Below are 27882 nucleotides of genomic sequence, written 5' to 3'. Positions count from 1 at the left end.
GCATTTATATACCACTTGCCCACTAGCATTTCTAAGAGCTGAACCAAAAATAACCATACAGAATAGAACAATAAGAATCATCTTAAAGCTGAATCCTGAACCACTACCTGAAAATGCCTGCTAGAAGAAGAAACAATATGTCATGCACTGGAAGTTCAACATGGAGGGTGCCTGTCTAATCTCAGCTGGAAGTGGGTTCCACAGGCTTGGACCCACAACACTGAAAGCACAGATTCTAGGAGTTATGAGCCATGCATCCAAACCAACAGAAAGCCCCCAAAAGTTCTCTGTGATCTACAAGTGATCAGGTATTCCTTATCAAATATATACCCACTATCCCCCCCCCAAAAAAAGCACCCCAGGGCAGGAAACATATCTGGGGGAAATGCAATTAAAATTAATATATATAATTGTTAAAAACATCTAAAAACAATTAAACAGGTAACTAACCATGTGTCCAAATACTCACCCAACCAGAAATGTTTTCAACAGACATTTAGAAGAACACAAAGATGGCACCTGCCCAAACTGCAAGTGCTGCTAGACTAAGGCCATGACTGCAGAATGGACATTGCATCACACTTGTAGAAGTCAAGTTCTGTAGACTGATTGAGACAGCACATATAAGGTAAGACAATCCCTTAAGTAAACTGGTCCCAAGCCAGTTAGGGGTGTATATACCAGTAGTAACACTTTTAACTCAACCTGGTATTGAACTGGCAGCCAGAGCAGATGTTTGAGCACAGGTGCAACACACTTACAGACTCTCACTCCTGTAAGCAATTATGCTGTAGAATTTTGCACTAACATCAAGCAAAAGGGAAGCCCCATGCAGAGTGCATTGGAGTAGTCCAGTTCTGAAGTTAGCGGTTCCTAAATCACTGTGGACAAGCAGCCCTGGTCCAGAAACAGCTGCAGTCGTCTAACCAGCTGAAGCCTGACACACACAAAATCTACTCACCCACAGAGCCTTTATCTTGCTGGGATTCAAGCTCAGCTTATTTGCCTTCATCTAGACACCAGTCCAGGACCTGCAGATGTCATGGAGGAAGAGACCCAAATACCCTAATGAGTACTTGCGCGTTATCCTGGGCCCAAGTTGCTAATGGCCTTGTACATTACTACAAGAACTTTGAACCTGGATAGCTAGTACAAGCTTTTAAGCACCAGTGTGCTGTGCTGGTGGTAGTCTGACCCCATCAATAGTCCAATCACAACATTTTGCACCAGCTGCAGCTTCTAGACCAGGTGGAAGGGGAGACTCACATTGAGGCAACATAATAACCAAGTGGGTGTGTGAGTTCCCAGCCGCTGCCACCCATCTTAATTTCCCAGGGGGAGCTATACAGATAAATTAGGGTATTTTTATGCAATGTAACACAACGAAACACATGCACCATGGGCATCTGTCCCAGAGTACCTAGTAATACCCCCAACTGCTGCATATAATAAAGTCTTTATTATTTCTTTTTTAAAAAATGTAAGAAAACTGTACATATCTTAAAAATGTAACTCCCCTCCTCCCTCAAAAAAACCCACAAGGCTGCAGTCCTACATGTGCACTTATTAAGAGTAAGCCTCACTGAACTCAATGGGGCTTCATAGTTGTTGTTTTTTAAAAAAGATAAATAGGATTTGCCTGCAAAATTACTGAAGTAATAGTTAACGAATTAGCACTACTGAAAAATGGAACACTGCTTGCAGTTTTCATCACTATTGTATCACAGATCTTGTTTAGATAAAGGCCACTGACCAGCTCTACTGATGTGCAACTAGTCACACACACCATCTCTTGTTGCCTGAATCCAACCTCGGCCCAACAGATGTTTTGAGACTACAGTTCCCATCATCCCTGACCACTGGTCCTGCTAGCTAGGGATCATGGGAGTTGTAGGCCAAAAACATCTGGAGGGCTGAGGTTGAGGAAGCCTGGATTAGACAAAATCATGAGGGATGAATCTATCAGCAGCTACTAACTCTGATGTGTGTGTTCTACCACCACAGTCAGAGGCAGCATGCCTCTGAAAACCATTTGCTGAAATCACAACTGGGGAATGCACCTTCTTGTGGGCTTCCCATAGACATCTGGTTGGCCACTGTAAGAACAAAATACTGGACTAGATGGGCCCATTGGTCTGATCCAACAAGACTTGTCTTATGTAACTGGCCATATCAAAGATCACATTCAAGCAGTTTGATGGGCATAGATAAATGCCACCATGTATATGCACATAAACCAAAGCATGCATCCCTTGGGTGGCTCTCTTTCTAGATTAGGGCAAAAGTATCTTTATAAAGGGGGTCGACCTATCCATTGGGCTGAAATTTACCTCTACAAGGGTACAATGTATCACAGCCGCTGTCAGGACTGGATTTAGGTTTGGTGAGGCCCTAAGCTACTACAGGTAATGGGGCCCTTATATGTCCAGCTGTCCTTTGTCAACAACAAATTGTCGCTGTTTTTTTTTGTGTGTGTGTTGCATATATGCTATATGGTAATTTATGGACCTAATAGGTATCTGAAGCCATTTGCACGATGCCATGCAACCAGTCCGTGCAGAATGTAGGCACCCAATACACAGAAATGAGCAAACCAGTGATATTTTAGGGAGCAGGCTAGCAGGCGGGGCCCATTACTTACATCTTAGGAGCCTACACAACACAAAAAAACTGTTGCTGTATATAAGCTTTATTTTATTTGTTTTTTATCTTATATTTTGGAAATGTACATCCAGGGTTTTTTTCCTTTAAATTTTTTGAGGGCCCCCAAGAGAGTGGGGCCCTAAGCTATAGCTTGTTTGGCTTATTCGTAAATCCGGCACTGGCCACTGTGAGAACTAGATGGGCCATTGGCCTGTTCATCAGACGTTTCATTCATAACCCTATTAAGCAGCTAGTTATATCACTGAGTGAGTTGGATGATAGTAGATATCCATAATTTCTGGGGCCTCTATGTACTTTCCCAGTGTACACATTCCCCCTCCTGTATTATATAAACTTGCCAATTGAGGACTATGCAACTGATGTAGTAGTCCATGAAAACTTATGCCATAATAAAATTGAAAAGGTGCCGCACAATTCTTTGTTGTTTTTACAGACAGACATGGCTATGCTTCTGAATGTTCCCAATAGCTTCCCCCCTTTTCTCTGTAAATAAAGACCTCAACCATTCCCTAAATCAAATGCAACCCCACAACTTTCCAAAGCGTTTAGCTTGTGGATCAAACACTTAGAACAGCTATTTCAGAATGGCACAAACAACGTAATAAAACACATGAATTCCAGAACTAGACTTTTCTTTTTCTTTTCCGTTTTGAAGGCTGTTTAAATGTTTCCCCCAGAATCATAGCCCATAAATTTCAGAAATGAGTCTTTGGTAACAAAGTGCACATCATAATTAAAGAAAATAATTCCTAATTTTCTGCTGCAGCATTCCCAATACACCCGAAAGTCCAAGCTAATGAATCAATCCAATCTGAGAACTATTTGTTCTGTACATATGTTCTGCTAGTCAAGGAAAAATTGATTCCAAATGCATATAATATAAATGCCCTGGCTATTTTTCCATTGCATTCCATGGATCAGCATTTTATTCAGATCATGCTTTCTTCCAAGTAATCCGTATGTTTACATATGAGAGAATTTCCTTCTTTCTGTCTTTTAATTTGGGAGGCTAATGTTGCAATAATTACTTTATGCTGGTGTATGCCAGTACAACACTGTCATGGCATGTAACTCTCTAACAGCAGAGTAATCTCACAGGTCCTTAGGAAAGAGAGAGAGAGAGAGAGAGAGAGAGAGAGAGAGAGAGGCAGTCTCTGATTCCTTAACATCGAGGAAGGTATACAAATTTGGCACATCCCACTGGAAGCCTGTTAAGTGTTGGCAACAACAGAGTTCATCACAGGAAAAGCCTAGTATATCTGTCATGATAGCCCTTGTGGAACATGACAAATTCCCTGGGAGGGGTGGATAATAACAGCACCTTCTGTGGGAAATAAATCACTACTTGCCCTTCATAAACAATAGATGGTTACAAAAAAAAAAAAGTTTTCAAAATGGAAAATGTGCTTCTTTCTGGTAAAGGAAATTGCATTAATAATAAAAAAAAAGACAGATTTTATGAGCAAACCTTTGCAATGCCAATAAAAGTCGTCCCCCCCCCATTTCCCCCTCTTATTTTCTTTTGAAGTCCAAGGCGTGATTTGGTAAGTTGAGTCATGTTAGCAATTAGAAATTGGCTCATTTAAGGGGGGCTTATTTCACGGTGAGTTGGGGAGTGATAAATCTCGAGACGCTCAAAAGGAAGAGTAAGCTTTAAAAGTGTAGTCCCCCCTTTTTTTGTTTCAGCAACGGAAGCCAGAAATCATTGATTCGTTAAAATAAATGGGAGAGGGAGTAAGAGAGAAAGAAAGAAAGAAAGGAAAAGAGAGTGCGAGAGCGCGCTGGAGACCTCCAGGGAAGTTAGCAGGAGGGGAAGCAAAGGGAGCTAATTATGGATATCTGTATTTCCCTCTGACCAGCTTATAAACTGCTTTCTTAGAATTTGTCTGCACTTATATCCTTTCTTCCAGATCTTACCCACACGGCCTCCTTTCTTTATAGAAGGGGTGCTTGGGGCGGGAGGAGGGAGAGAGAGTCCGTCAGCAAAGCAACAAGCACCAGGTGGCTCTCAACTACACACTGCCAAAAAAATAAAATAAAAATCCTTCTCTAGAAAACAAGTTTTAAAAAGAGGGGGAGAAGGAGGAGGGCTCCCTAGAGGGGATTGGCTGAGAGGGGAAGACAGGAAAATTAGTAAAGCATGAGTCTCTCAAGCCATGCTGGTGGCCAGAAAGACTGCTTGAGGAGCAATTAGCTGAAGGCTGCTGCTTGCTGCTGCTGCTGCTGCTGCTGCTATAGGAGAAGAAGCAAAAAAGAAAAAAGAAAGGAAAAGGGAAAAGGGAAAAGGGCAGATTCTGTTGGAGTCTCTCTCTCTCTCTCCCGCTCCCAGTAGGCGCTTGCTCATTGCAACTTGCAAAAGGGTTTCAGATGTCCCAGCACCGCTGCTTGACCCCCTGCAAATAAAACTTGACCACCAGAGGCACGGCCCACCTCTCTCCTTCCTAATCTCCAGCATTTAGGATACAGCTTCCAACCTGTTGGCAACCCTACGGAGAGAGAGGGGGAAAGGACTTGTTTTGCAATCTTTTTTCTTTTTCCTTTTTTCAGAATATATATATATATACAGTATATATTTGAGATACAGATATCTATCTATTTCTGGAAGATTCAAGAGAGGGGGGTGCAAGCCCCTGTTTTCTGCTTCTGAGAAGGACTGCGTTTCTGGGCTTCGGTGAGAGAAAGGTGCAGAAGTTGTTCAGGGTGGGGGGGCGCTGACCCCCCTCCCGTTTCGTTTTTGCTTTCTCCCGGATTTTTTCCCCCTTGTCCACCACCACCTCCGCTGCAAGTGTCGTCGCTTACCCGCCCTGTCATCTCTCTCTCTCTCTTTGCAGACTTTCCCTCCTCGCCTCTCTGCGAGAGATGGTGCACAAGGCGAAATAGCCTCGCGCGCTCGCAGCAGCAGCAGCAGCAGCAGCAGCAAAGCGGCAAACCGACCCCCAGGAGTTTGGTGATGGGGGGTTGAAAGTCCTGAGGGAAGAGAAAGAAAGCGCCAAGAAAATCTGCAAGCCAAACCACCGCCTGAGCTCGCCCAGAAAACTGTAAGGCAACTTTGTGTGTGTGTGTGCGTGTGCGCGCGCTTGTGCGTCTTTGGAAAGGACTCGAAGGATTAATAAAAGGAGGGCGAAGGAAACCGAACCAAGGAGAGCGAGTGGAAGTGGGCGAACCCAAAGTGGAGCGAAGGCACCGTTTCCTGCGGAGCGCTTGGCCCCCTGAGGCATGGAAGTCGGCGCCCTCCCTCCAGGCCAGATCAGCGCGCCGAGGTCTGTGAGCAGGAGGGCTCCCCATCAGCTGTCCCCTCGCCTCTCCCCGGGGTTCCCCCTTCCAGTATGTTTCTTTTCATGAGGCATCTCCCCGCGCCCAGAGCTTCAGTACAATGTGCAAATGGAGACTGATACAGGGTGCCTCAGCCTTCGCCCACCTGCCTTCCTCCTCCTCCTCTTCTTCCTCCTCCTCCTCCCGCCGCCGCCGCAGCTTCGTCTTCCTGCTGCTGCTCTGGATGTCGTCGTCCCTGGCTGCCCCCTGCCATGAGCACGGCCAAGGCATGCTGCTCCTCAAGGCCACCAACTCCTCTTCGTCGTCGTCGTCGCCATCCTCCTCCTCCTCCTCTTCCTCCTCCTCGCCCGCCAGCGCGGGGAGACACGTGCGGAGCTACAACCACCTCCGAGGAGACGTGCGCTGGAGGAAGCTCTACTCTTACAACAAGTTCTTCCTCCGGATTGAGAAGAACGGCAACGTCAGCGGCACCAAGAGGGAGAACTGCCCTTATAGTAAGTCTCCCTCTCTTTTCTTTTTTTCCTCCTCTTCGCCTTTCCCTCGTAACGCGGGGATGGTGGGGCGGGGAGGGTGGCGTCGCGCAAGGAAAGTTGGCGCTCTGAGCGCGCTCAGAGGCGCCCTCGCCCTTCTGCGGGGTTTGGAACCGAGCGCGCGAGAGGAATTGCGGAATTGCGCCCTGGTTTTATGTGTGTGAGCGAAGTTCTCTTCACAAACCACTTCCCAGGCACTGTTGAAATGGCTTAGTGCGTTACTATTACCGTCCTTTCCATCTCTCTCAGAGGTTGGAATCACTGTGGAGAAGAAAGAGAGAAGCTTTCATCGTGAAGCTTTCTCTCTTCCCCCCCCCCCCGCCTCTCTCAGCATCCCTTCAGGTCAGCGCTGTCTCTCCCTCGTCACTGGAATAACCAGCCGGCCCTTTGCTGCGCCTCAGCCGGGGCAGAAAAGTGTGAGGTCGTCGGGAAATATGGCAAGAGCCAGGAAAGTTCCGAGCACGACTTAGAAAGTGTCAAAAATGAATTAATAAAACCGGTGTGCTCACACTCAGACCCGGCACATCAAAAGGCTCGGCGAAGTGAAGGAAGGGGCTGGGGCGGAGGGAGCTCTGGCGGTATCCTGACACGAAGCAAATGCTCTCTTTTGACAGTGCTTTTAAATTGAGGGGCGATCTCTTCAAAGGGAGGGGAGGGCAACTGGCAGATAAAACGAGCAAGATCTCTTTTATATGGCCAGAGGGTTCTCTTCTCAATTCCCCCCTAAATTTCATTAGCTGGAAAAGCTGGTACCCTATGGAGTTTATACCGTGACACACACGGGTTTTGTGTGTGTGTGTGTGTGTGTTTTGTGTTGTCAAATTCTATGTGTGGCTTGGTGGCGTCCTGTCAGTCCTTTCTTTCTCCCCCTCGCCCTGCTTTAAACGGTCTCAAGTTGCATCCCTGAGAGAGTCTTGTAAACATCTGGGGCTGCATCAAGTCATCCAGACCTCACACACATCTCGCTGTCATTTTTTTTTCCTTTTTAAAAAAGAAGTCATTCTCACATATATATCTCGAAAGTCATGTGTATAGCTCTCTATCCAGATTGAAGTGGATAAAGGTAGCTCTTTTTTTAGTTGTTTTGCACAGCCTGTTTCAGGATAGTTTTAAACGACTCTGTCCTGGTGGGTAGATAAATAAATAACTGCCAAGACAAATGTCTCTAGATAAGCTGATTTAAAAAAATAAAATAAAAAAATGCCTCTTGATATTGGTTGGGAATCCAGCGAATTCATTTTATTCATTGCTTTGTTCACGCATGGCCCTTTCTCACTCACTCACCTCAGGTTTATCCTCACAACAACTCTACAAAGTAGATTAGACCTAATGACAGCAGGGTGAATGTGAGCAGCTTGATCCAGGCTTGTTTCAGGGAGTGTGTGAAGGTGTGAATACTGATCTTTCCTGGCCAAATCAGTCTACCACACTAGTCTCAGGAGACAGTCAAGGGAGAAACAGGTACACTTCTTCTTTTTTTAAGTACACTGCTACACACACACACACACACACACACACACAACCTATAAATAGTGTGTGATTAACTCTGTGCCTCACAGCTATAGCTGGACAGAGCAGTGCCAATTTAATCCAAACAAGAAGCATAGCTAATGGGGGTCTTCTTTAAACAGAAGGCAATGTGCAGTTTTGAGAAGTGTGGACAATGTTGCATCTTGCAGAAGATAACTACCGTATAACTCTCACCAACCCATTTATTTGTGCTTAGTTGGTTAAAGCAGCTGTGCTTTTAACAACTCTTGCATTCCTCTGCTGTGGCCCCTGCCGGCTGGCTACACTTGACTCTCTGTCTGCTTTCACAGGCTTGTGTTATTTATTATCACATGTGTCAATGTGTGCAGCGGGAAATGCTTGCTCTGTTGAAGAACCACTGTATATGCCAGAGACATTGTTTAGTTCAGGCTTTGTGAAACAGTAGTGCCAGAAAGCAATCATATGACAGAGTATTCTGGGATGTCTGAGGACTGCTTCATGGGTTCCAGGAGAAGCAGGTACATAATAAATATTGTACAGTGCAGCATATTGTATTGGGGCAGTGATAAACTGGGAGTTCAGACAATGGAGACCTGGGTCCAAATGACTAGAGCAGTCATCTTCGCTCAGCTTCACCTACTTTGCAATTTCTGTTGTGACACAGAAATTGGACAACCACCTTGAGATCCATGGAAATGATATTATTAATATTTCTTGTTTTCAAATATATAATAATAATATCCAACAGGCTCAAAGCATTAGGAGTCGTGACAGCTTAAGTGGTTATGCTTGTGACAAAGGTGCGGCAAGCAAACTCAGAGTTTTCTAATACTGTCTCTGAACAGAGCTGTCTAGACAACAACCCCCTTTTCATGTGTTCAGTGAATCTGCAAATGTTAGAATGGGATTGGCCAGGGTTCCTGCTCAGAGCCTTGCATACACACTCATGCCAAACAAACACGAACTGTCAGTGGCTGGCCAGTGCTGGTGTTTAGGGGCAGTGTGGCTGGTGGCATGAGCCCCTTTCACAGATCTGTGTGAACAGCCAGCCAAACCTTCTTGAGAGCTTTGTGCACAGTGAGAATGCAGTATGGTTGAGGCCATGAGCCCCTATTCTCGAAAGACAGCCTTAGCTCTGCATATTCGTCCTGCTGTGTTCGTGAAAGCACATTGCAGGGCACCAGAGTTGCTCCCCAGGTGTGTGCTGGGTATGCCATTTGAGAAACTGAGCACATACAGTTGCCCCTGTTTTATGTGGTGGTAGTATTAAATTCTGCATGCTAAATATTTACTGTGCACTTGTGTCAAGCCGGCGTTGACATATGAAGCAGACCTTTGTTTTCGACTGGCTGTTATCTTTATTCATGTAGGCATCTCCTCTTACAGAGCTGGCTCATTGTGTTTACGGAAAGTGCAGTTCTTAGGGCTTGTGCTTTTCTTTTTTCTTTTTTTGCCTTTGCAGGATTTTCTCTAGGGTATATTAGTTTTATCCTAGAGATGTTGCCGTCTGTCGTCACCTTATGTTAGAAGTAGGCTGCATGTATTCTGATCAGAAGTTCCCCTCTGCTCCTTCTCTGTCTCACAACCCTAGAATTAAGATTTACCAAATGAAGCTGACAGGGCAGCCCTTTTCAAGGCAGGCTTCTTTGCGTAACTTGCAGAATTCAACCGCTGCAAGATATAGTGATGGCTGACAGCTTAAACTGCTTTGAAAAGGATTATTAGACTCATGGAGGTCTGTCAACAGCTATTAGCCATGATAGCTTAATGGAACCTCCACAAACAAGTGGAGTATACCCCTTAGTACCAGGTGCTGGACAAACATGCTAGAGAAGGCTATTGGTTTCATGTCCTGCCTGTTAGCTTCCCAGAGCTATCTGGATAGTGTTTGGGTCAGATCCAACAGGGCAATTCTCATTCTTTCCCATTCTGAACTAGCTGCCTTCTCAGCCACAGTGCATTCTGTCTTCCTATGCATTTTGCTTTTGGAAATAGAATTTTGTTTGGTCATAATTCTGTCCTTGGAAAATAACATGGTGACATGGTTGCCACCTGGCTCTCTGCCTCTCTGCCTCTGTAGCTTTTTAACATGACCCACAACTTGACACAGAGGTGTGTAGGGTGGTAGTACTTCCGTTGCAACCCACCTTAGATCAGGCTGTGGTGAAGGAGTAGGTCCCGACTCATGAGTTGATGACCAATGTGGGTGCAAATGGTCTGAATGCACCATTGGTCTACGCTTCTCATAGGAAGATATCTGTTAGATACATCTCCCATTAAAATTAACTTGTGGCTTTATGTTAACAGGAGATGTATCTAACAGAGAACCCTGCAGGCTGTTTCTCAGTGTTGCCACAGAAGAAGACCTTTGAACAGATATTCACAAAAATAAAACCCACATTTTATTTTCAGCCCTTTGGGACACATTCTCTTTTGTTTTGGGGTTCATTTTGGATGCTCTTCAGTTGTTGTTTTTTGCATTTCTTGCTCCATGGGGCCTGTTGCAAGTAGCATTCACATGGAACGTTTGCCACATGGGTAAGCAGGGATGCAGAGCACTTCAGGTGGCAGGTAATGGCTGCACCTAATGGCAGCAAATTGCCAGTTGTCCGTTTGTTTGCAATCTGAGCTTTCTACCACAGTTGCCATTATCTTGGGAAGATGCTGAGGATGAACATAATGACAGCAGTTTAAAGATGGGTGCTTGGGAGCAAAGTTCAGAGTGATGCCGGGTGAACAAGGAGGACATAACTTGGAGCCTTATTTAAACTGATTTTCCTTGTCTGTGTATGCAGCACTAGCACAGCAGAGTTCAGGGTGGGCTACTATGTCAGTTGCTGCTTTTGCGCACATAGTGGCTAAGTATCTGTTTTGACAAGGCATGGGGCATGTGCAATGCCACCTGGGCTAATTCTTTGTGCCAATTGTGGAGTCATTTAAATGGGTCCTGACTTCACTGGGCCTGATTTCCTAGGTTAAGCTTAGGGTTTCAGAGGGGGGTGGGGAGAATAAACAGAAAGTTAGGGAGAGTAACCAGCGCCCGCTGATTAAAGTAGCTTCAACAAGATTCATTTCCATAGCAGGTTTGCTCTATAAATACTGTATATTAAGCACTAAATAAAGGTTTACTTTGGCAGATGTTTTCCAACTTGATTACACAGAGCTATTACCTCAGCCTTTTCTATACCTTTAGGATAATGGGAATTGGGGGTGAATTATGGTGGTTCTGTCAAAAGTCTGGGACAGCTTGCATAATTTAACATTGCTGGAGTATATCTGTCACTAGATACGCGTAGGATGGCTTGGGTTTTGTTTTATTTTCTTTGCAGTTAGAGCTTTGCCCTGAAACTTGACCACTCAGCACTCCTTCTTACCTCAGTGTTGCAGCTGCAAAGGTCTCCCTGAAAAGCTGCTCTGGAGAAGCTGATTTCCAGGAGTGAACAAAGCAGCTGTAAGTCTCTCTCTGATGATGATGACTTATAACATGTGTGAAATAATAGTTAGGAGCAAGCACTCCAACTTCACCCCAGAGACGGCCCATGAAAAGTTTGAGGATCGGGTCTCTCTCATCTGTAGTAGATTGCAAAATAGAGGACCAAATTTTGGGATGTTTGCAATTCTGTCCTAAACATGATTACTCAGAATTAAGCCCTAAAGAGTTTAATCTGTCTTACTTCCATTCTGGATAAGTTCGTGTAGGATTGCAACCCCAGTATAGGTCTAAAGATGGAAAATGTAGACCCATGTGAATTTCACAGTGATAAGCTAATGATGGGGGGGTGGGATAGGTGCTTGTTTTTGTAGTTGCAATCTTGGGATTGCATTAGGAATATGTTCTGCTGATCTTCCGAGCGATAGTTTTGGGGGCTTCGGGCTCCGAATAATAAAAGTTGTCAAAAGCAATTTGAAACTGGGGAGCAAAGCGAGTCAATAGCCTAAGGATGCATTACATATAAACCTTGACAGCTGCTTTTTCCTAGGGAAAAGCCAATTTGGTAGGGGACAGTTTTGAGCAGAGAAGTGCAGGGGAGGGGTGCCTAACCCATTCTCCTCCTGCCGCTCTTCTTCAGTGATTTCTCCTCTTGCCACTTTTGTACTGCACTTTCGTACTCCCCAAGCTGATACACGCACCCAGCCTGGGGGTTAAATTGTAACCCCCAGGAAGAGAAGCATCAAGGGGAGAAGGAGCTGCAGTGGGAGAAATGACAGCCACCTAAAAGGTTAAACGCACACATACACACACTATGGCTTCACCAGTGGCAACTGTTGACAAGGTCCTTTAAGACCAGGATCCAAATCCTCACTCAGCCATGCATGGGGAAATGTGGAACATAAACACAATATTAAATAATAAATAATTTCACAAAAAGGAGGTTGCATATTCACAGGGGTATGGGCTATTGAACAGCATAGCTGTCAACTTTTCCCTTTCTTTAAGGGAAATTCCCTTATTCTGAATAGGATTCCTTGCAAGAAAAGAGAAAAGTTGACAGCTATGTTGAACATAGTGATTTCCAAACTTCTCCTTAAAGAATCACTTTCAACTTTAGCTTGTATACTGAAGAGACGCTTCCCGCCTGCCGTGGAAGCCCTCTGTGTACTTGCAGAGGATTCTGGCACATATTGTAGGCTAGGGCTAAGAAACCTGTGGCCCTTCAGGTGCTGCGGTACTGTGCTTCCCATCATCCCTCGCCACTGGCCATGCTGGTTGGGATTGATGGGAACTAGAAGTCCCACCTCATCTGGAGGGCCACTGGTTCCTCATCCCTGTTCTTCTGCTTTGAACAAAGTTGGCTTCTGTTGCACCTACGCCCGAGAACACACCCATTGTTCTCCACATGGCTGCACGAACTGTCTTTCTGGGAAGTTTGTCTGCCGTTGCTCTTGTCATTGACAAACTCTGATGGGTTCCTGAAGATCCCTAGTATTTAGTTTGAAAGCTACTGCTGTGCAGCATAATTCATGTCACGGGGGGTTTCTTCCCAACATAGCCTGAGTCCAGCTCCTCCGTTTTAAAACCATCAAACAATAGTATGGCCGGTTTGCACTTGCTGAACAGGCTTTGCAGTGTCTGGTTACATAAAAACGTTGGTTCCTCTTGAGTCTTTGCTGGCTATTATATTAACTTGAAGGACTGTTGGAAAGGTTAAAATGGAAATAAGAATGTGACGAACAACAGGTGACCATGAGAAGGAATGAACCGTTTGGATCAGGCAGCAGTTCTTGGATGCTTTATGGGAGAAGGATAAGTGGACAGGTCAATCCACTTGCTGAAATACTGTTACGGTGCTTCCTACACCAGAGTAGCATTCTGTTCCTGGATTTGTTGTGAAGGTTATTACACACCACTGACGCGGGATGCATCCTTTAGGGTTGACCCGAGTTAACATTCTCTAAGCAATAAATGTTAAATGCAGCCTGAATGCAATAAATTAGGCATTTATTTGTTTTTTAATAGTACGTATGTCCAATTCAATATGCTTCTGCCTTCCAATCCACTTTCCATTTGCGTTGCATCTTTAGATTGTAATCCTGAGGCCAGGGACCATCTTTTCCTTTATTGGTCTTCAAGCTGCTCTGGGAGCCTTCTTTGGATGAAGAGAGGGATAAAATTATTAAATAAATAAGTGTTACTTGAGTCTTCCTTCAAATTAGGACTCCTATAATATTTATAACTGGTGTTTGGATGTTCCCCTGGCTACAGCATTATTAGTGATGCAGTTATATGTCTCATTCTAACCATGTCACTTAGAAATCACTGATTGCTGCAGATTGTGTCCCAGCTTGGGATAAGGCAGGCATAGGCAAACTCCAGATGTTCTGGGACTACAACTCCCATCACCCCTAGCTAACAGGACCAGTGGTCAGGGATGATGGGAGTTGTAGTCCCAAAACATCTGGAGGGCCGAGTTTGCCTATGCCTGGGATAAGGCTTCGTTGTAGTAACATAAGACTTTGAATGGAAATGCAGCAATTGGTTTTCATTGTACTAAAGCATTGCATGAATATGCTGCTCTTGCTATTTGGTTATTTTCTTTCAGTAGCTTCCACATTAAGAGACAGATTTTACCTGTTGTCACGAGTAATTAAATAATTTCAACAATTTTATAAAAATAAGTGAGATAATGGCATGGTAAATTCAGAGCTAAAACCTTAAACAGAATAAAAGCAGAACGAGCAATGTGTGCTGTTTTATACTGAATGAAAATGCTTCTGTAAAATCACATTTAATGTTCCTTCAAAGTCTCATTTTGCATGTTAAACAAGTAAATTGGTTTTTCTTAGAAATAAGTCTTCACAATATTACTGTTTTTTACTTTCTAATAAAGGTTTGTTCATGTTGCTGAAAGATAAACAAACAAACAAACATGACATCCAGAAAATAGAAAATTATATACGGCCTTCTAATAGATACTGCTGTTTCCTGGGTAGGGAAGTTGTTGCTTTTTATTATACCAACTGCTTTCTCATTTAAGCCTGGACCCAGGTTACATAATTTATAACCAGTGACTTACAACTGTGGGCATGTAGGATTTATGAATGCGGAAGGGATTGTATTCTTTAGTGTCTACATGACACTCTCCTGTTACCTTTACCACATTCCCATAGGGTAGACCCTCCACACACATCACCAAAGCTTTATCATAAATCTATTAAAAATATACAGTTGCAAGGAGCCTTTGTCTTCATAAATCTGATTTATAGCCACCTGCTAAAGATGACTATGAAAACATTTGGTAGGAATCACCCTGACAACCTGAGAGGAGTACAACACAAAGGCCAAAGGAGCTTGAGTGTTCCACGCTATTTCAACAGGGCTAATCTTATGGCCCTTACATAAGCAAAAAACACATGCTCTGGTGGGGATTTTGCACAGGGAGATGGAGCATCACATAGGAACATGAAGTAGGGGAAATGGGTCATGGCCCCACCAACCTCAGTCTGTCCTCAGCCAGCACCAGTACCACCCCTTACCTGCTGCCAGAAACTAGTTGGACGCAGAGGAATGCTGGAGGAACCAGCTGGGAGCCCCCAAGTGAAGAAGGCTCAGTGCCCAGGGAGAGGTGGTGGGATGATGATGAGAAGTCAGAGGGAGAAGACTGGGAGGAGGAGGAGGTATCAAGAGCTGAAGAGGTTACAGGGCTTAGTGAGAGGAGAAGGTAGTTTCATGCGGCCACAGTCTCAGATTGCTTGTGGGAAACCTTGGAGAGAGGGGGACTTAAGCAGCTGTCGGGAGCCAGGGACCTTCAGACTTAGCAACTGCTTTATAGAGGAAAGACTTACCAAAGATGAGTTGCTGTGCCCATTAGGCCTGACACTCCTGTGCAGATCCTGTTTTTGCTAACTCAACTTGCTTGGTGCAATTTACCGCAGGTTTGCTCCCATCACCTGCCTTCGTACTTACAACCAGTTTGGTGGGTGACACTGCCTGCCAGCTGTCCCCCTCCTTAATCTCATCGTCACCGTGCTGCTACGAGTTCTCAACCTAAAGAAAACTGATTATAAAAAGTGGAAACTGACCATTGCAGCTGGTCTAAGAGCTCTGGCAAAGGTTTAAAAATGGTGCCACCTGCTCAGTGATAAAGGTGGTTTCTCCACAGGTGGTTTAGGTAGACCCTCAGTGATACTGTGATGATCAGGGATGGTTAACACATCTTCAACTTTTCGTGAAGATCTGCATATCTGAGTCATCAGATATTAAAATGCCATCAGGTAAAACTTTGATATTCAGCCACTGAACTTCAAGTCACCCATTCAGCCACTGAAGGGTTGAGAAGCCAAGTGTACACGTGTCTCTCTCTTTGTGTGTATCGATCTGACGTTGCACCTTTAGCTTAGAAATAAATATTTTTGTATGCAAAGCACTCACATCTAAAGTACTTTCACTAGATTGTTTAAGCCTTTGGGAGGTAATACGTTAGGGAATTGCATTCAGTTTTTTAAACCTTTGAAACAACAAGTTTAACAAGCCCTACAAATACTGTGTAGTTTTCCATTGGCTTCATTGAAAAGTTTGATGGGGATCATAGACTACCTTCACTCTTGTACTTAAGGCACAACAATCTACAGTAGAGCTGGGTGATGAGAGCTTGTACATGTAGCTCACTGTAATATGAATAACATAATTATTAACCCCCAAAAATGTGTGTGGATCCACACATGTACATGAACTGGACACCCACCTACCCCTGCTTCTCAATCTATGGTGAAATGGATAAGGCAGCCTTGGATTACTTCAGTTTTGGGATCTCATTTGTTTAGGGATAACTTTTACTACAAAATCTTAAAATCTTAAACCTTTTTGCACTTACTCCCCCCTCCCCCCCTTTTTTTACTTATCATGCTCCAATCTGCTTTGGAATAAATCAGGATACATTCTAAAGCACACACAAAAAGAAAGTACAAACCATTTCTCAGAATTCTGTATTCTCCTTCTCCAGTGGATGGGTTATTAAAGCAAGGTTAATTATATTTGGTCCAGATTTTTATTTTTATTTTTACTCAAATGTGATCTAGGAGATATGAGGACCTTTAAAATGTGACTTGGGTCACACATTTAAATAACAGCTTTACAGGCATTCTTTGCTTTTAAATTAGGTCACTGGTGTTCTTTCTTTGAACACTCTGTTCTAATTGGAACAATAAATCATTGACGATATGCAGAATAGATTCCCTTCTAAGGTGGACAACTGGACTGTGCCTTATTACTGCTCCTAACATGTGCAGTGCATTCTGTTATTGCCTGTTAAGAGACATGGTGTCAGTATGAAAGCATTGCCTTGTTTCATTGTTCAGCTAAAGCCAATCTCCTCCTGCGTTTACTTGACGTTAATTAATGAATTGAGGCATACCTTCTACATGCCTTTTGCTGGAAGAAGAGCTTAGGGTGCCCTAAGATATGTTAAATCAGGGTCATAGATGACATAAGAGATATCACACTTGCAGATAAGCATTTATGTTCTCAAGCTTAGATATTTGCGAAAGCGGGGGGGGGGGGGCGAGTAGCAAATAGATTTTTCTCTTATTCCTTTGCATAGGTCATGACTTACCCATCCCATACCTACATGCAAAGGATTCTCTTTATTTCACTTCCATTGACTGATCACTGCATCATTCTGGGTTCCTCGTTGAGAAAATGTATTTCCTTTTGTTATATCACAGTCCTCTGCTTATTTACCTGGGAAGAATTCTCACTGAACTCAGTGGGGCTTATGACTGAGTAGGCATGTATAGGACTAGACTGTTAAATGTAGTTTATTAATTCTATCTCAATTTTCTCCAGCTTTTCAGTTCTTCCAACCCAGCCGGGGGCGGGGGGATTTTTCAGCTAAGCGAATTGCAAATTTGTAATACAGCCAGATTCTTCACATCCTTCTGGTTATTACTCTAATATATGAACATGGCATATGTAAATAGTGAAGAAGCTAGCCGTATCTAACATGTTCATACCTCAGAGTTTTGCATTCAGGCCGAGGCAGAGTGCGTTCATCAACTGGGTTTTTTCTTTATAGGCAAATCACACTGGTGGAAAGTAGTAGCCTTTGATTGTTCTTCTTCCACTTTTAGCCATTTGGATCTACGGTATGTTATTCAAGTCCATTTATTTTCAGTTTGTAGTGTTGATCCCTACCCTTTTATTGCATCAATCCATGAGATTATTCAAATCCTCTTAATCTAATGTACATCTATTTAGGAGTAGGTTACATCGAAGTCAACTTGAGTTACTTCTGACTGAATTCTGCATTGGATTTGACTGTACACATCTGGACAGAGAAACGAGTGTTTCTTCTGTCCCCTACCCCAAGTGGAAACAGCTCCAGATTGCACCTGGAAAAGCTGTGTTTTCCATAATCAGAGTTGAAAGCTTGTTAAATACGGGCAATACTTATTGGTAGCTGCACACCCTAGTTGGACTTGATGGTTCTTCTCCCTATACAACTACTGGAGCTAGCGTACGTAGCTTGGTTAGAAAACTAGCTTTGATCAAGTAACACGACTGCAGGAGGGGAGGGGTAAATTTACTGACTCCTGTGTGCATACACGTTTAGATCAGGCTGCTCAAATGGCTTTTGAAATGTGAGCAGATTTGTCCTCACATGTCAGATGTTGTGGTGCAAGACCCAGAGGTGGACTTAGCCTATAAAAGAAAACAGGCTTTTACTGCTGGAGGTGCAGCTCCCTGGAATTATTTACCTGACAAAATCAGGCAGGCACCTAGCATGTTTCTGTTTAGGCACCTACTGAAGACAATTGACTGAGGTAGGCGGAGACCTCCAGGTATCCCACCTGAGGGAAGGCAAAGCCAAGCCTATGCTGTTGGGGCCGCTCCAGATCTAGGGGCTGCACGCGTCCACGCAAAGGCCGCCCCCCGTTTTAAGTGGGGAGCAGTCATTATTGTTTTTAGGGCCTGTGTTTTATATTTTCTATACTGTACACTGCCTTGATGTTTTTAAGCTATGAAGCGGTTTATAAGTGTGTTTAATAGGTAATGAATAAATATTTGTCTACCCTGATGTAAAATTGATACATGTTTGTTGCATAGCCTTGAGTGGCTTTCCAAGCCCTGTTCATGCAGCAGCAAATAGACATGTTTTCTGTTTACCACTCTGCTGGGTGGTAAATCAGAAACAAAAGCATTGGACAATGGATTGGGATAGGGTCACTGAGTAGCTATAGGCCAAGAAAACTACATGTTGTAGCCATGGTGTTGGTGTTAAGAAGCCTATTTTCACATCCCCACCTCCCAGATGTTCTAATGATAAGTGTTGGCAGAACATTGTTACGGTATAAACCTGTGAATTCCTTTGGAGTTGTTGTGGATATTTAGTTAATCTACAGTGATTAGTATATTGGAAAGCTTCTTTTTGGACTTAATTTTTGTTATAGGAAAGAGGAGTTCTGTTCACATGCTGAGATCTTAGATGAATCAGGTTTCCAGTGGAAATATCTTTGTTTCCTCTTCGGTTCACTTTCTAATCTATCTTCTCTTCTTCAGCCTATCCAGAATTCTCTTTCTGAGGTTTCCTGGCATTTACTCTTGGCTGATGGTTGGCGCAGTCCTTGTTTCATCCTTTTAAGGGGACCACATAATTAGACTGTTATCAGTCACTTACTTGTCTCAATAGAAGTTTCTATAGGGATTGGGGAATTTTCAGCACCTCTTCAAACTATATTTTCTAGGATTCTTGGGCCATGACAGTTTAAGTAACAGAAGCCTATGCACACTTTGGATATAGATAAATGCTCAGTTTCGAGAAATCATTTCAGAGCTAATCACAATCCTTTAAAAAACAACAACCAACCATTCTGAATAATTGAGTGTTACCATCAAACATCACCACCCCACTGATGCAGGCATCTTCAACCTTTTCAGACCCAGGACCTACTTTTTACCCAAACATGCACTTGGGGGATCCATTTCTTAATCATTTACTATATATTTGCATGGTGCTCGTGCTCCTCTTGTGACCCACATTGGATCAGACCACAGACCACTAGTGGGTCCTGACCCACAAGTTGAAAACCAGTGCTCTAATGAATTTGTTATGACTTGCATTTTTCGCATTCAAATGCTACATTTTTAGGTGTATGCATGTGTGAAGAGTGGGAATGAGGAAGAATTTTGATTCAGCATTTAAATGCGAACCTAACACAAGCCACACTCTTCACAACAATATGCAAACTTCACACTTCTCCAAATTTTGCAGTGCAGAATTTCTCCAGATAAGCAATATGTACCGAAATGCATGTAATAGGTTGATGTGAGCACATAAAGGCATATATTAGTGAAACTAACATATAAAAAATGTCTTATATTCAGGGAAATGGCTTTACAAACCTATCTATGTTAGGCAAAAATGTGTCTATAAGGAGAAATGTGCAGTAAAATGCTGGTTAATTTTCATGAGGACTAAAAAATACCACATAATTTCATTTCCCAAGGTTAGAAAAATCAAAAAATCAAAATTGTCAGATCCATCCATCCCTAGTGAAGAAGACTACAATTCATAGCCATTTTAAATGGCTGAGAAGAACCTCAGAATGTGTTGCTACTTCTGGTTAAATTGTCCAACTTAGCCTTGCAACTTGAAATATATACTTTGTGAATGTGTTAAGCTAGCTTTTAAAAAATGGTGAGACTTTGTAACAGGGCTGGGGAACCTGTGAACCCTCTGAAGTTGCTAGACTAGGCTTTCTTCATCCCTGACAATTGGCCATGCTTGTAGTTGGAGTTGAAGAACATCTGGAACTCTAAGGCTCACTACCTTTGCTTTCTAGAAACGAATTAAGTAAAGCAAACGAAAGAAATGTTATGATAATTCAGCATGTTATATGCTTCCCTGAGCTACTCTGCAATTAAACTCAGACATTTCAAATACTGAGGTGAAATATTACCTTATGCCTTTTAGTTAATATTAAGATATTATATACACTCGTTCAAAAGTAGTATCCACAACTTTTGTGTTGTGCATAGAAATTGGCAAGTTGAGAGAGAGAAACTTCAGTGTATCCTGCCAAACACAGAAGCCTGTGAGATGCCAAAATAACAATGTTTGACATAGCCTTGTCCAGTTCTGGCACTAAGTGATGATATTTCAGCATGGCGTAGGTTGGAATTGGTTTGGAAACTGTGCTGAGGGGGAAGGCAGGCACAGTTCAGCCCCCAGCTAAATCCTTTCTTAGGCAGCATGCTAGGGGAAGTTGCACAGGCTTAAAATCTGTTGGCCTACTTATTTTATTGGCTCTCTATACAGCTTACAAAAATTAAAGTAAAACATAAAGGCACAACTGAAGATATCAGGAATGCCTTCAATTTAAGTTACAAATTTTAACACAGAGAGAGAGAGAGAGAGGGCGCTAGTGCACAAATTCATTTCTCCCTTTACTTGATTCTTCAGTGCCCGATGACTCTCGGTTAATGTGTGAATTGTCTCAACTGAAAAGTATTATTTGAGATGAGATTCAAGTACAGTGGTACCCCTGGTTATGTACTTAATTCGTTCCGGAGGTCCGTTCTTAACATACTGAAGGAGAATCTCCACCCCCATCATTCAGCCTGGACACTGAGATCCAGCGCCGAGGGCCTTCTGGCGGTTCCCTCATTGCGAGAAGTGAGGTTACAGGGCCTTCTCGGTAGTGGCACCCGCCCCGTGGAACACCCTCCCTTCAGATGTGAAGGAAATAAGCAGCTATCTTCTCTTTAAAAGACTTCTGAAGGCAGCCCTGTTTAGGGAAGTTTTTAATATTTGATGCTATATTATTTTTTCTGGCTGAGGAAACTCAGCCAGATGGGCAGGGTATAAATAATAAATTATTATTATTATTATTATTATTATTATTATTAACCTGAAATTGTTCTTAACCTGAAGCACGACTTTAACTAATGGGGCCTCCCACTGCTGTTGCGCCGCCGCCACACAATTTCTGTTCTCATCCTGAAGCAAAGTTTTTAATCTGAGGTACTATTTCTGGGTTAGCAGAGTCTGTAACCTGAAGCGTCTGTAACCTGAAGCGTATGTAATCTCAGGTACCACTGTATAAAAAATAGGGAAAAACAGATTGCAGTCTGCTCCAATGACCAGCAATTTCTGTGTCCCTTCCATGGAGAACTGTCATATAGACATAGCCTCCACTACTGGGCTAAACAATCTGACAAAGGTGCCTGAATAACTTTACAATCCCCACCCCAACCCCCTTTTCAAATGTCCGTAGAAGTGAAGTGCTGCCCTTTAAGATACCTATTTCACATGAGTTTTTGGTTCAAAAATGTGTGGTATGCAAGAAAAGGAATGAATTAATAACATCTTCCTGGTAGTTACCTTCCCTTGGGCAGCTGTTGTTTTCTCTTTATGCTTTCCAGAGAGAATATTGCAAAGTCATGTTGTGTCATCAGAAAGAAATAAAATAAAATTCAGTTCTGCCCAGTATATTTTTTGGCTGTGGCATGGAAGCATCTTTCTAGGCACGTACGCATGCATTTAGCCAAATGTTTTTGGAGGTTTGGCAGCCACTGGCATACGTGCATTCATCTGGAGAGCCAGTCATCTGTGGCCATGTCGTATGGTGGACTTGATCCTATCACAACCTTTTCTGATCGGGTTCTGATCAGTGGCGTGTATGTGGTAGAAATTGTTTTGCCATGCAGCCAGATGAAACTTATTGGACCAGATGCCAAGTAGTATAGGCTTCCTGTTAACCACAGTTAAAAGACTGGGAGTGCACTGTAGCAGTGCACCAATCTGATCATGCAGTGCCTTATCTTCTTGGGAGTAATGTGTAACCCACCTGCACACCTGTATGCCACCATCAAGGTATTGGGTACTAAGGAGGAGGAGGAGGAGGAGGAGGAGGAGGAGGAGGAGGAGGAGGAGGAGTTTGGACTTGATATCCTGCCTTTCACTCCCCTTAAGGAGTCTCAAAGCAGCTAACAATCTCCTTTCCCTTCCTCCCCCACAACAAACACTCTGTGAGGTGAGTGAGACTGAGAAACTTCAGAGAAGTGTGACTGGCCCAAGGTCACCCAGCAGCTGCATGTGGAGGAGCGGGGAAGTGAACCCAGTTCGCCAGATTATGAGTCCACCACTCTTAATTTCTACACCACGCTGGCTCTCTTTATGCAACATTTCATTGTCAAAATTAGGCAGCCCTTGAAGCACTGAGAATCTATGCCTCTTATGGATGGAATTGTCTCTTTGTAAAGGTAAAGGTAAAGGACCCCTGACAGTTAAGTCCAGTCGCAGATGACTCTGGGGTTGTGGCGCTCATCTCGCTTTACAGGCCGAGGGAGCTGGCATTTGTCTGCAGACAGTTTTTCCAGGTCATGTGGCTGGCATGACTAAGGCACTTCTGGCACAACGGAACACCGAAACCAGAGCAGTGCACAGAAATGCCGTTTACGTTCCCGCCAGATTTATCCCACCTATTTATCTACTTGCACTTTTTGGCATGCTTTCGAACTGCTAGGTTGACATGATCTGGGGCTGAGCAACGGGAGCTCACCCCGTTGTGGGGATTCGAACCACTGACCTTCTGATTGGCAAGCCCAAGAGGCTCAGTGGTTTAGACCACAGCACCACCCACATCATTTTTGTACTCCATTTTTACCATATGTTGATTCATAAATCCATTCTGCCCCATTTCTGCATAAATCTGCATTTTAAAAAAAACACCAACCACCATGAAAAGTAATATTTAGATACACACCTCAATAATATTGAAATAAGTATATTATCTTAATGTATGCATTTCTTTGAGCTGAAAACTCTGTTGCAAAATTCAGATAAGTGTGAAATCTGAAGGAGAATAGCATCCTCATCTATGCATTAGACTGGGACTTGTGAATTTGGTTACTTCCTTAAAAACATGGACTGAAAGAAATTCACCTCCATGCTTAAAGCATCTTAGTTACTATCTGTATCACACACAAATCAATAACTGTAGCACAAAACTAAAAGATCCCAATATACTCTGGCACAATGCAGGTAAATCAGTCATTTCGTAGTAAAAGCACCAGTTGGAAACCGAGTGCTCCTAGTGGTAGATTTCCAGTATGATTTGAGTTAATGTGGTTTGATATTTGGCACCATTTGTAACCTTGAACATTATCATAATTGTTTCTCTCTCCTGCAGACGCAATCCTCTGTGAATATGGTTTCACACAAAACCAGCAATTGCAAGATAAACAGCAGTTGATTGTGGTACTTTGGAAAGCCTATCTTGGCCCTAAAAGTCCTGTGTCTCTCTCTGGCAGGAAGGAGGGAAACATATCAAATAACATCTGTATTTAACATCTGAATATGGGTTTTCACCACTTGTCTCATGGAGAACTCTGTCCCTGATTTTCCTCCCTTCCCATGCATTCTCTCAAAAACATGTTTTTTATTCTTCTTTTCTTTCTTGTTTTCACCCCACCTCCTTTCTGGAGAAGACAGCAGAATGTGTGTACACTACCTCATGCAATAGATTTGGAAAGGGGGCATTACACACCCAGCTGCCTTTTTTACCTGCAGCAACACAATTGCATGTATTTCTGCACTTGTAGGGTCTGGAATGTGTTTAAGGGGTTCGATGATGGCATAGTTCAATAGCTTTAAACCTTTTTGGATCTGAGGTCCAGCTTGAGCCCATGTTGTGCTTGGAGTGACATTTATTTGTATTTTTGAGCAAATATTCCTGTCCTTGGTTTTCTGTCTTTCTTCTTCCTATTCCCCTTCACTCGATGCCTTTTTTGGCACCCATCGATACTGCACTTTTATTTATTAAATTTCACTTTTACCTTGCCTCCAAGAAACTCAAGGTAGCATACATAGTTATGATCATTGCTTCCTCATAAACAGCCTTGGTCACTAGGTTAAGCTGAGAGATAGTGACTGTGCCCAGAGTCACCCCGAAACCTTCAAGGCTGAGTGGGGATTTGAATCTGGGACTCCCCATTTCGAGTCTAACACTATGATTCAAGGATGGGAAGAGCCTGTGGCTCTCCAGATGTTGTTGAACTCCAAATCACATCATCCTCAAGCCAACATGGCCAGTGATCAGGACTGATAGGAGTTGGAGGAGTCCATCGACATCTGGACCAACATAGGTTCCCTATCCCTGCTATAAATGCTAACTCACACTTGACCCACTTTACTCATCAGGAGAATAATATTTCTGGTTTTGATTTTTATTTTATTTTTTGATGCTACAATTTGTTTTTCTGCACAAGCATTTCAAGAATGTAAAAAAAAAAAAAGTGTGTTCAACAAGGGGAAAGGAAAAATGAAAGACCACTGAGAGTGAAGGGTGGAGATGTAATCTATATTGGATAATTACCTCAAGGAATACAACAGAACATAGTGGAGAAATTTCACTCACCAGTGAGGCCCCTATGGTAAGGTTATATAAGGTTCATTAATAAATCTAACTTGGAGATCAAATAAAAGCTGAATCGCTTGCGTAGAACAGTGCTGCAAGCCAAAGAACCTCATTAGTTTGAGAATGGAACTGCGTAAAACTTCTTGAAGGTCATTTATATGCCGAACGGACATATACCAGGACCAGCATTTCTTTTTTTTATCATGTGCCCACATAAATCAGAGAAAGCAAAGCAAAATCAAATCAACACTAGGGTAGAATAAAGAATGTAAGCAGGCGGATGCTGCCATGTTCCCTTGCAGGTTCTCATTTGTCATCCCACAGGCTATTTAGCAGGCAAGCCGCAAACTGGATTAACCTGCACAGCATACCTTAGCAAGGGATCTGCCGATTTGGACAGGTGCAGCCCAGGATAGCTTGCTCTCCTACGTAGCTTTGGATTCTGGGATGCAACTTTAAGCTGAAGCCTTTATAGGGGATCCCGAGGGAGGCATCCCTCTAAGATCATGTGATGCACCCCTAAAAAGATTTCTGCATCAAGCAACAACTTTGATTAGCCACCCCCCAAGTTTGCATCAACCAACACAGCCAGTGGTCAGGTAGAATGGTATTTGTAGACCAGCTTCGCTGGAGGGCACCTGGTTGAGGAAGGCTGACTTAGGTTGATTTTGTAATCTAGCGAGCCATGAGTTCGGAACTATCTACCAAAGTGGTCTCTCCTTATAACACAACTATTGCTTACTAAACAGTTCTGCCTGGTAATGCCTGAAGGAACAAATAACACAGCTTCAGTGCTTTTTTGGCAACTTTCCCATCACCCCTCCTATCGGGGACAGTTTTCCCCCCTCCCTCTCCCAACCTGGAGAGAAGTTGGGTTATTCCAAAGATAGACATTGGGATAGACATTCCAGATTACTTCTCTCTTCAGCCCCAGTCAGCATGGTCAATGGAGGGCACCAGGTTGCTTATCCCTGGTTTATTCCATTACCAACTGCACCATCCTGAAGTCCTGATTATATAATAAAACAGCATCTGGAAGTGTTCAAAAATTCAGAAAGGAATTGATCTAGTCTGGTATTGGATGTGCAACGAGCCCCTCCTATCTGCATGGTCACTTCTCCATGACCTGACTTAAGGGAATATGTGAAATTCATTTCAGTTAGTAAACGGTATTCTGTGGCTTTGCGCCTCAGACCACACACCCAGAAAGAAGCATCCAGATTTTTGCTCAAAATTTACCGTATTGGCTTTGCTTCTCACATTTTGCCACATATACACTTGCAGACAGAGCTCACAGCTGATTCTGCTTATGGAACAGGAAGTGTTTTGCAATGGCAAAAGGTTCACAAAGGGAGGAGTAGGAAAGAGAATGAGGGCTTCTACAAAGAGATTATTTTGAGAAAGGCAATGTTCCTTTCACCACCAGTTCTGTGCATGTGTTGTGACAGTGAATAAGGCTCAGACAGGATGGCCTGTCTTGGGCTAATAATAATAAAAAAAGACATTCTGATGTAGCAAAGGGGTTTGAAGATGAATGTGTTTCCAAACTATTTCCAGTGCACCTTAAGAATCTTTTTTCATACTAAGCCATAGGCCGTGCTGTTGACATGAGAAGTCAGCATATTCACCATTCGTTCACTGCATTACAACAATTCACAATGGTGAATCCTGGAGCTGGAAGCGACCTCAGAGCTCATCTAGTCCAACCCTCTGCTGATATAGCATATCTGCTGCTACAGCATCTCTGATTGGTGGCCTTCTGGGGCTCTGCTAAACAGTCTCCAAAGGAGGATGCTCCATCATCTTCCAAGGCAATCTGTTCTATTCTCAAACAGTCCATACCGGCAGGACATTCCTCCTAATCTCCTCTCACAGTTTCAACCTTTGTTCAGGTCCCAGAGCTACAGAAGACAAACTTGTTCCATCATTTTTTTGTGAGAGATCTTTAAATATTTGAACATGGCCACCATATCACCCTGTAATGGAGCCTTATTCAGGCTAGACATACACAGGCATACCTTATAAAAGTCAGTCTCCAGGACCCCCACCTCCACACCAAAAATGGCCTCTCACCACCTTTCTTCCAATAATCCAATATTGAGGGCGCTTGTTTTCTGAGCAAACCTTCGTACTAAAAATGCAACACGAATGAGGGCAGGGATACACCAGAGAAAGAACAAAGCATGCCTGTTCAGCCTTCAAATGGGTATAGGATCTAGAATTGGCAGCAAGTAGGAGCCAATGTGTGTATGTTTATAGGGGAAGCAAAATACATGTGCATGGAATGAATTCGAAATATAATATCATGTTGACCAGAGTTGGGAACTTGTGGCTTTTCAGATGTTCCTGGCTTTCAGTTCCCATAATCTCTGACCAATGCCCATGCTGGGTGGAGCTGATGGGAGTTGGCATCCTACAAAATCTGAGGGCCACAACCCTGACTTAAAACACAGCACCAGAAAATACACTGCTTGTGAAACTACCCAAAACATGGTCACTACCAGCACTAATGTGTTTTCCCCCTTGCTTGTATCAAAATATTCCTGCCAAGTAATCATGCTCACTTTGTAAGACTTCATGGGATATAAGAAAACCAGACATGCTTGCCTCACAGCCAGCCAGATCCTTACTGCTGCCTGAAGGATGTCTTGTTTGAAGGAAAGTTTTACAATCCTGGTTCAGTTGATCTCAGCAAACTGGCTATCCAGCAACTTGAGTTGGCCAATGATTTTGAGCAGCTGCAGGACCTCTTGCGAAGAGGCCATCTGGGAACTTAAATTTGTGTTGGACTAACAGTGGTCAAATAATCTGGGGTAGGAGAGACGGTGTTGTTGAGCAGGTGCAGATTATCCTCTCCAAAATTCTTCAAGACCGGATTGATTGTGCACAAAAAATTGTTCATGTTATGCTTTTAATGTAAAAAAGGTGAGCCATAAAAATGTTAGTATATAATTCCTGTTTGCTGTGTAATATTATTACCCGCTTTGAAGGCAGGTTGAAATTTTCTTTTGCAAATATTGTTTTGTACAGCTCCAGTTACGCAATAAAATTAATCAGATATGCTTAA

The 27882-nt window shown here is 43.2% G+C and overlaps 2 protein-coding genes across 3 annotated transcripts in view; both read left to right on the top strand.

Annotated features, from left to right (window-relative positions):
* Window positions 1–27882, top strand: part of LOC309542913 (uncharacterized protein C5orf34 homolog) — a 427157-nt gene that overhangs the window by 34474 nt on the left and 364801 nt on the right. The gene's annotated exons all lie outside the window — the stretch shown is intronic.
* FGF10 (fibroblast growth factor 10) overlaps window positions 4437–27882 on the top strand; it is an 89527-nt gene continuing 66081 nt past the window's right edge. Inside the window, exons 1-2 of one of the 2 annotated variants that reach the window (XM_082242276.1) lie at window positions 4437–5346; window positions 5496–6431. In XM_082242276.1, coding sequence (XP_082098402.1) covers window positions 6038–6431 — 394 coding nt within the window. In that variant the 5' untranslated portion in view covers window positions 4437–5346; window positions 5496–6037. Of the gene's footprint in view, window positions 6432–27882 lie in introns of both variants that reach the window. The other variant, XM_082242275.1, reaches the window with a different exon arrangement.

Source organism: Podarcis vaucheri (assembly GCF_965113315.1).
Source record: "Podarcis vaucheri genome assembly, chromosome: 11".
Lineage (NCBI taxonomy): Eukaryota > Metazoa > Chordata > Lepidosauria > Squamata > Lacertidae > Podarcis > Podarcis vaucheri.
Note: the sequence above shows the minus strand (reverse complement) of the source record. Positions and strands in the feature narration are given on the sequence as shown.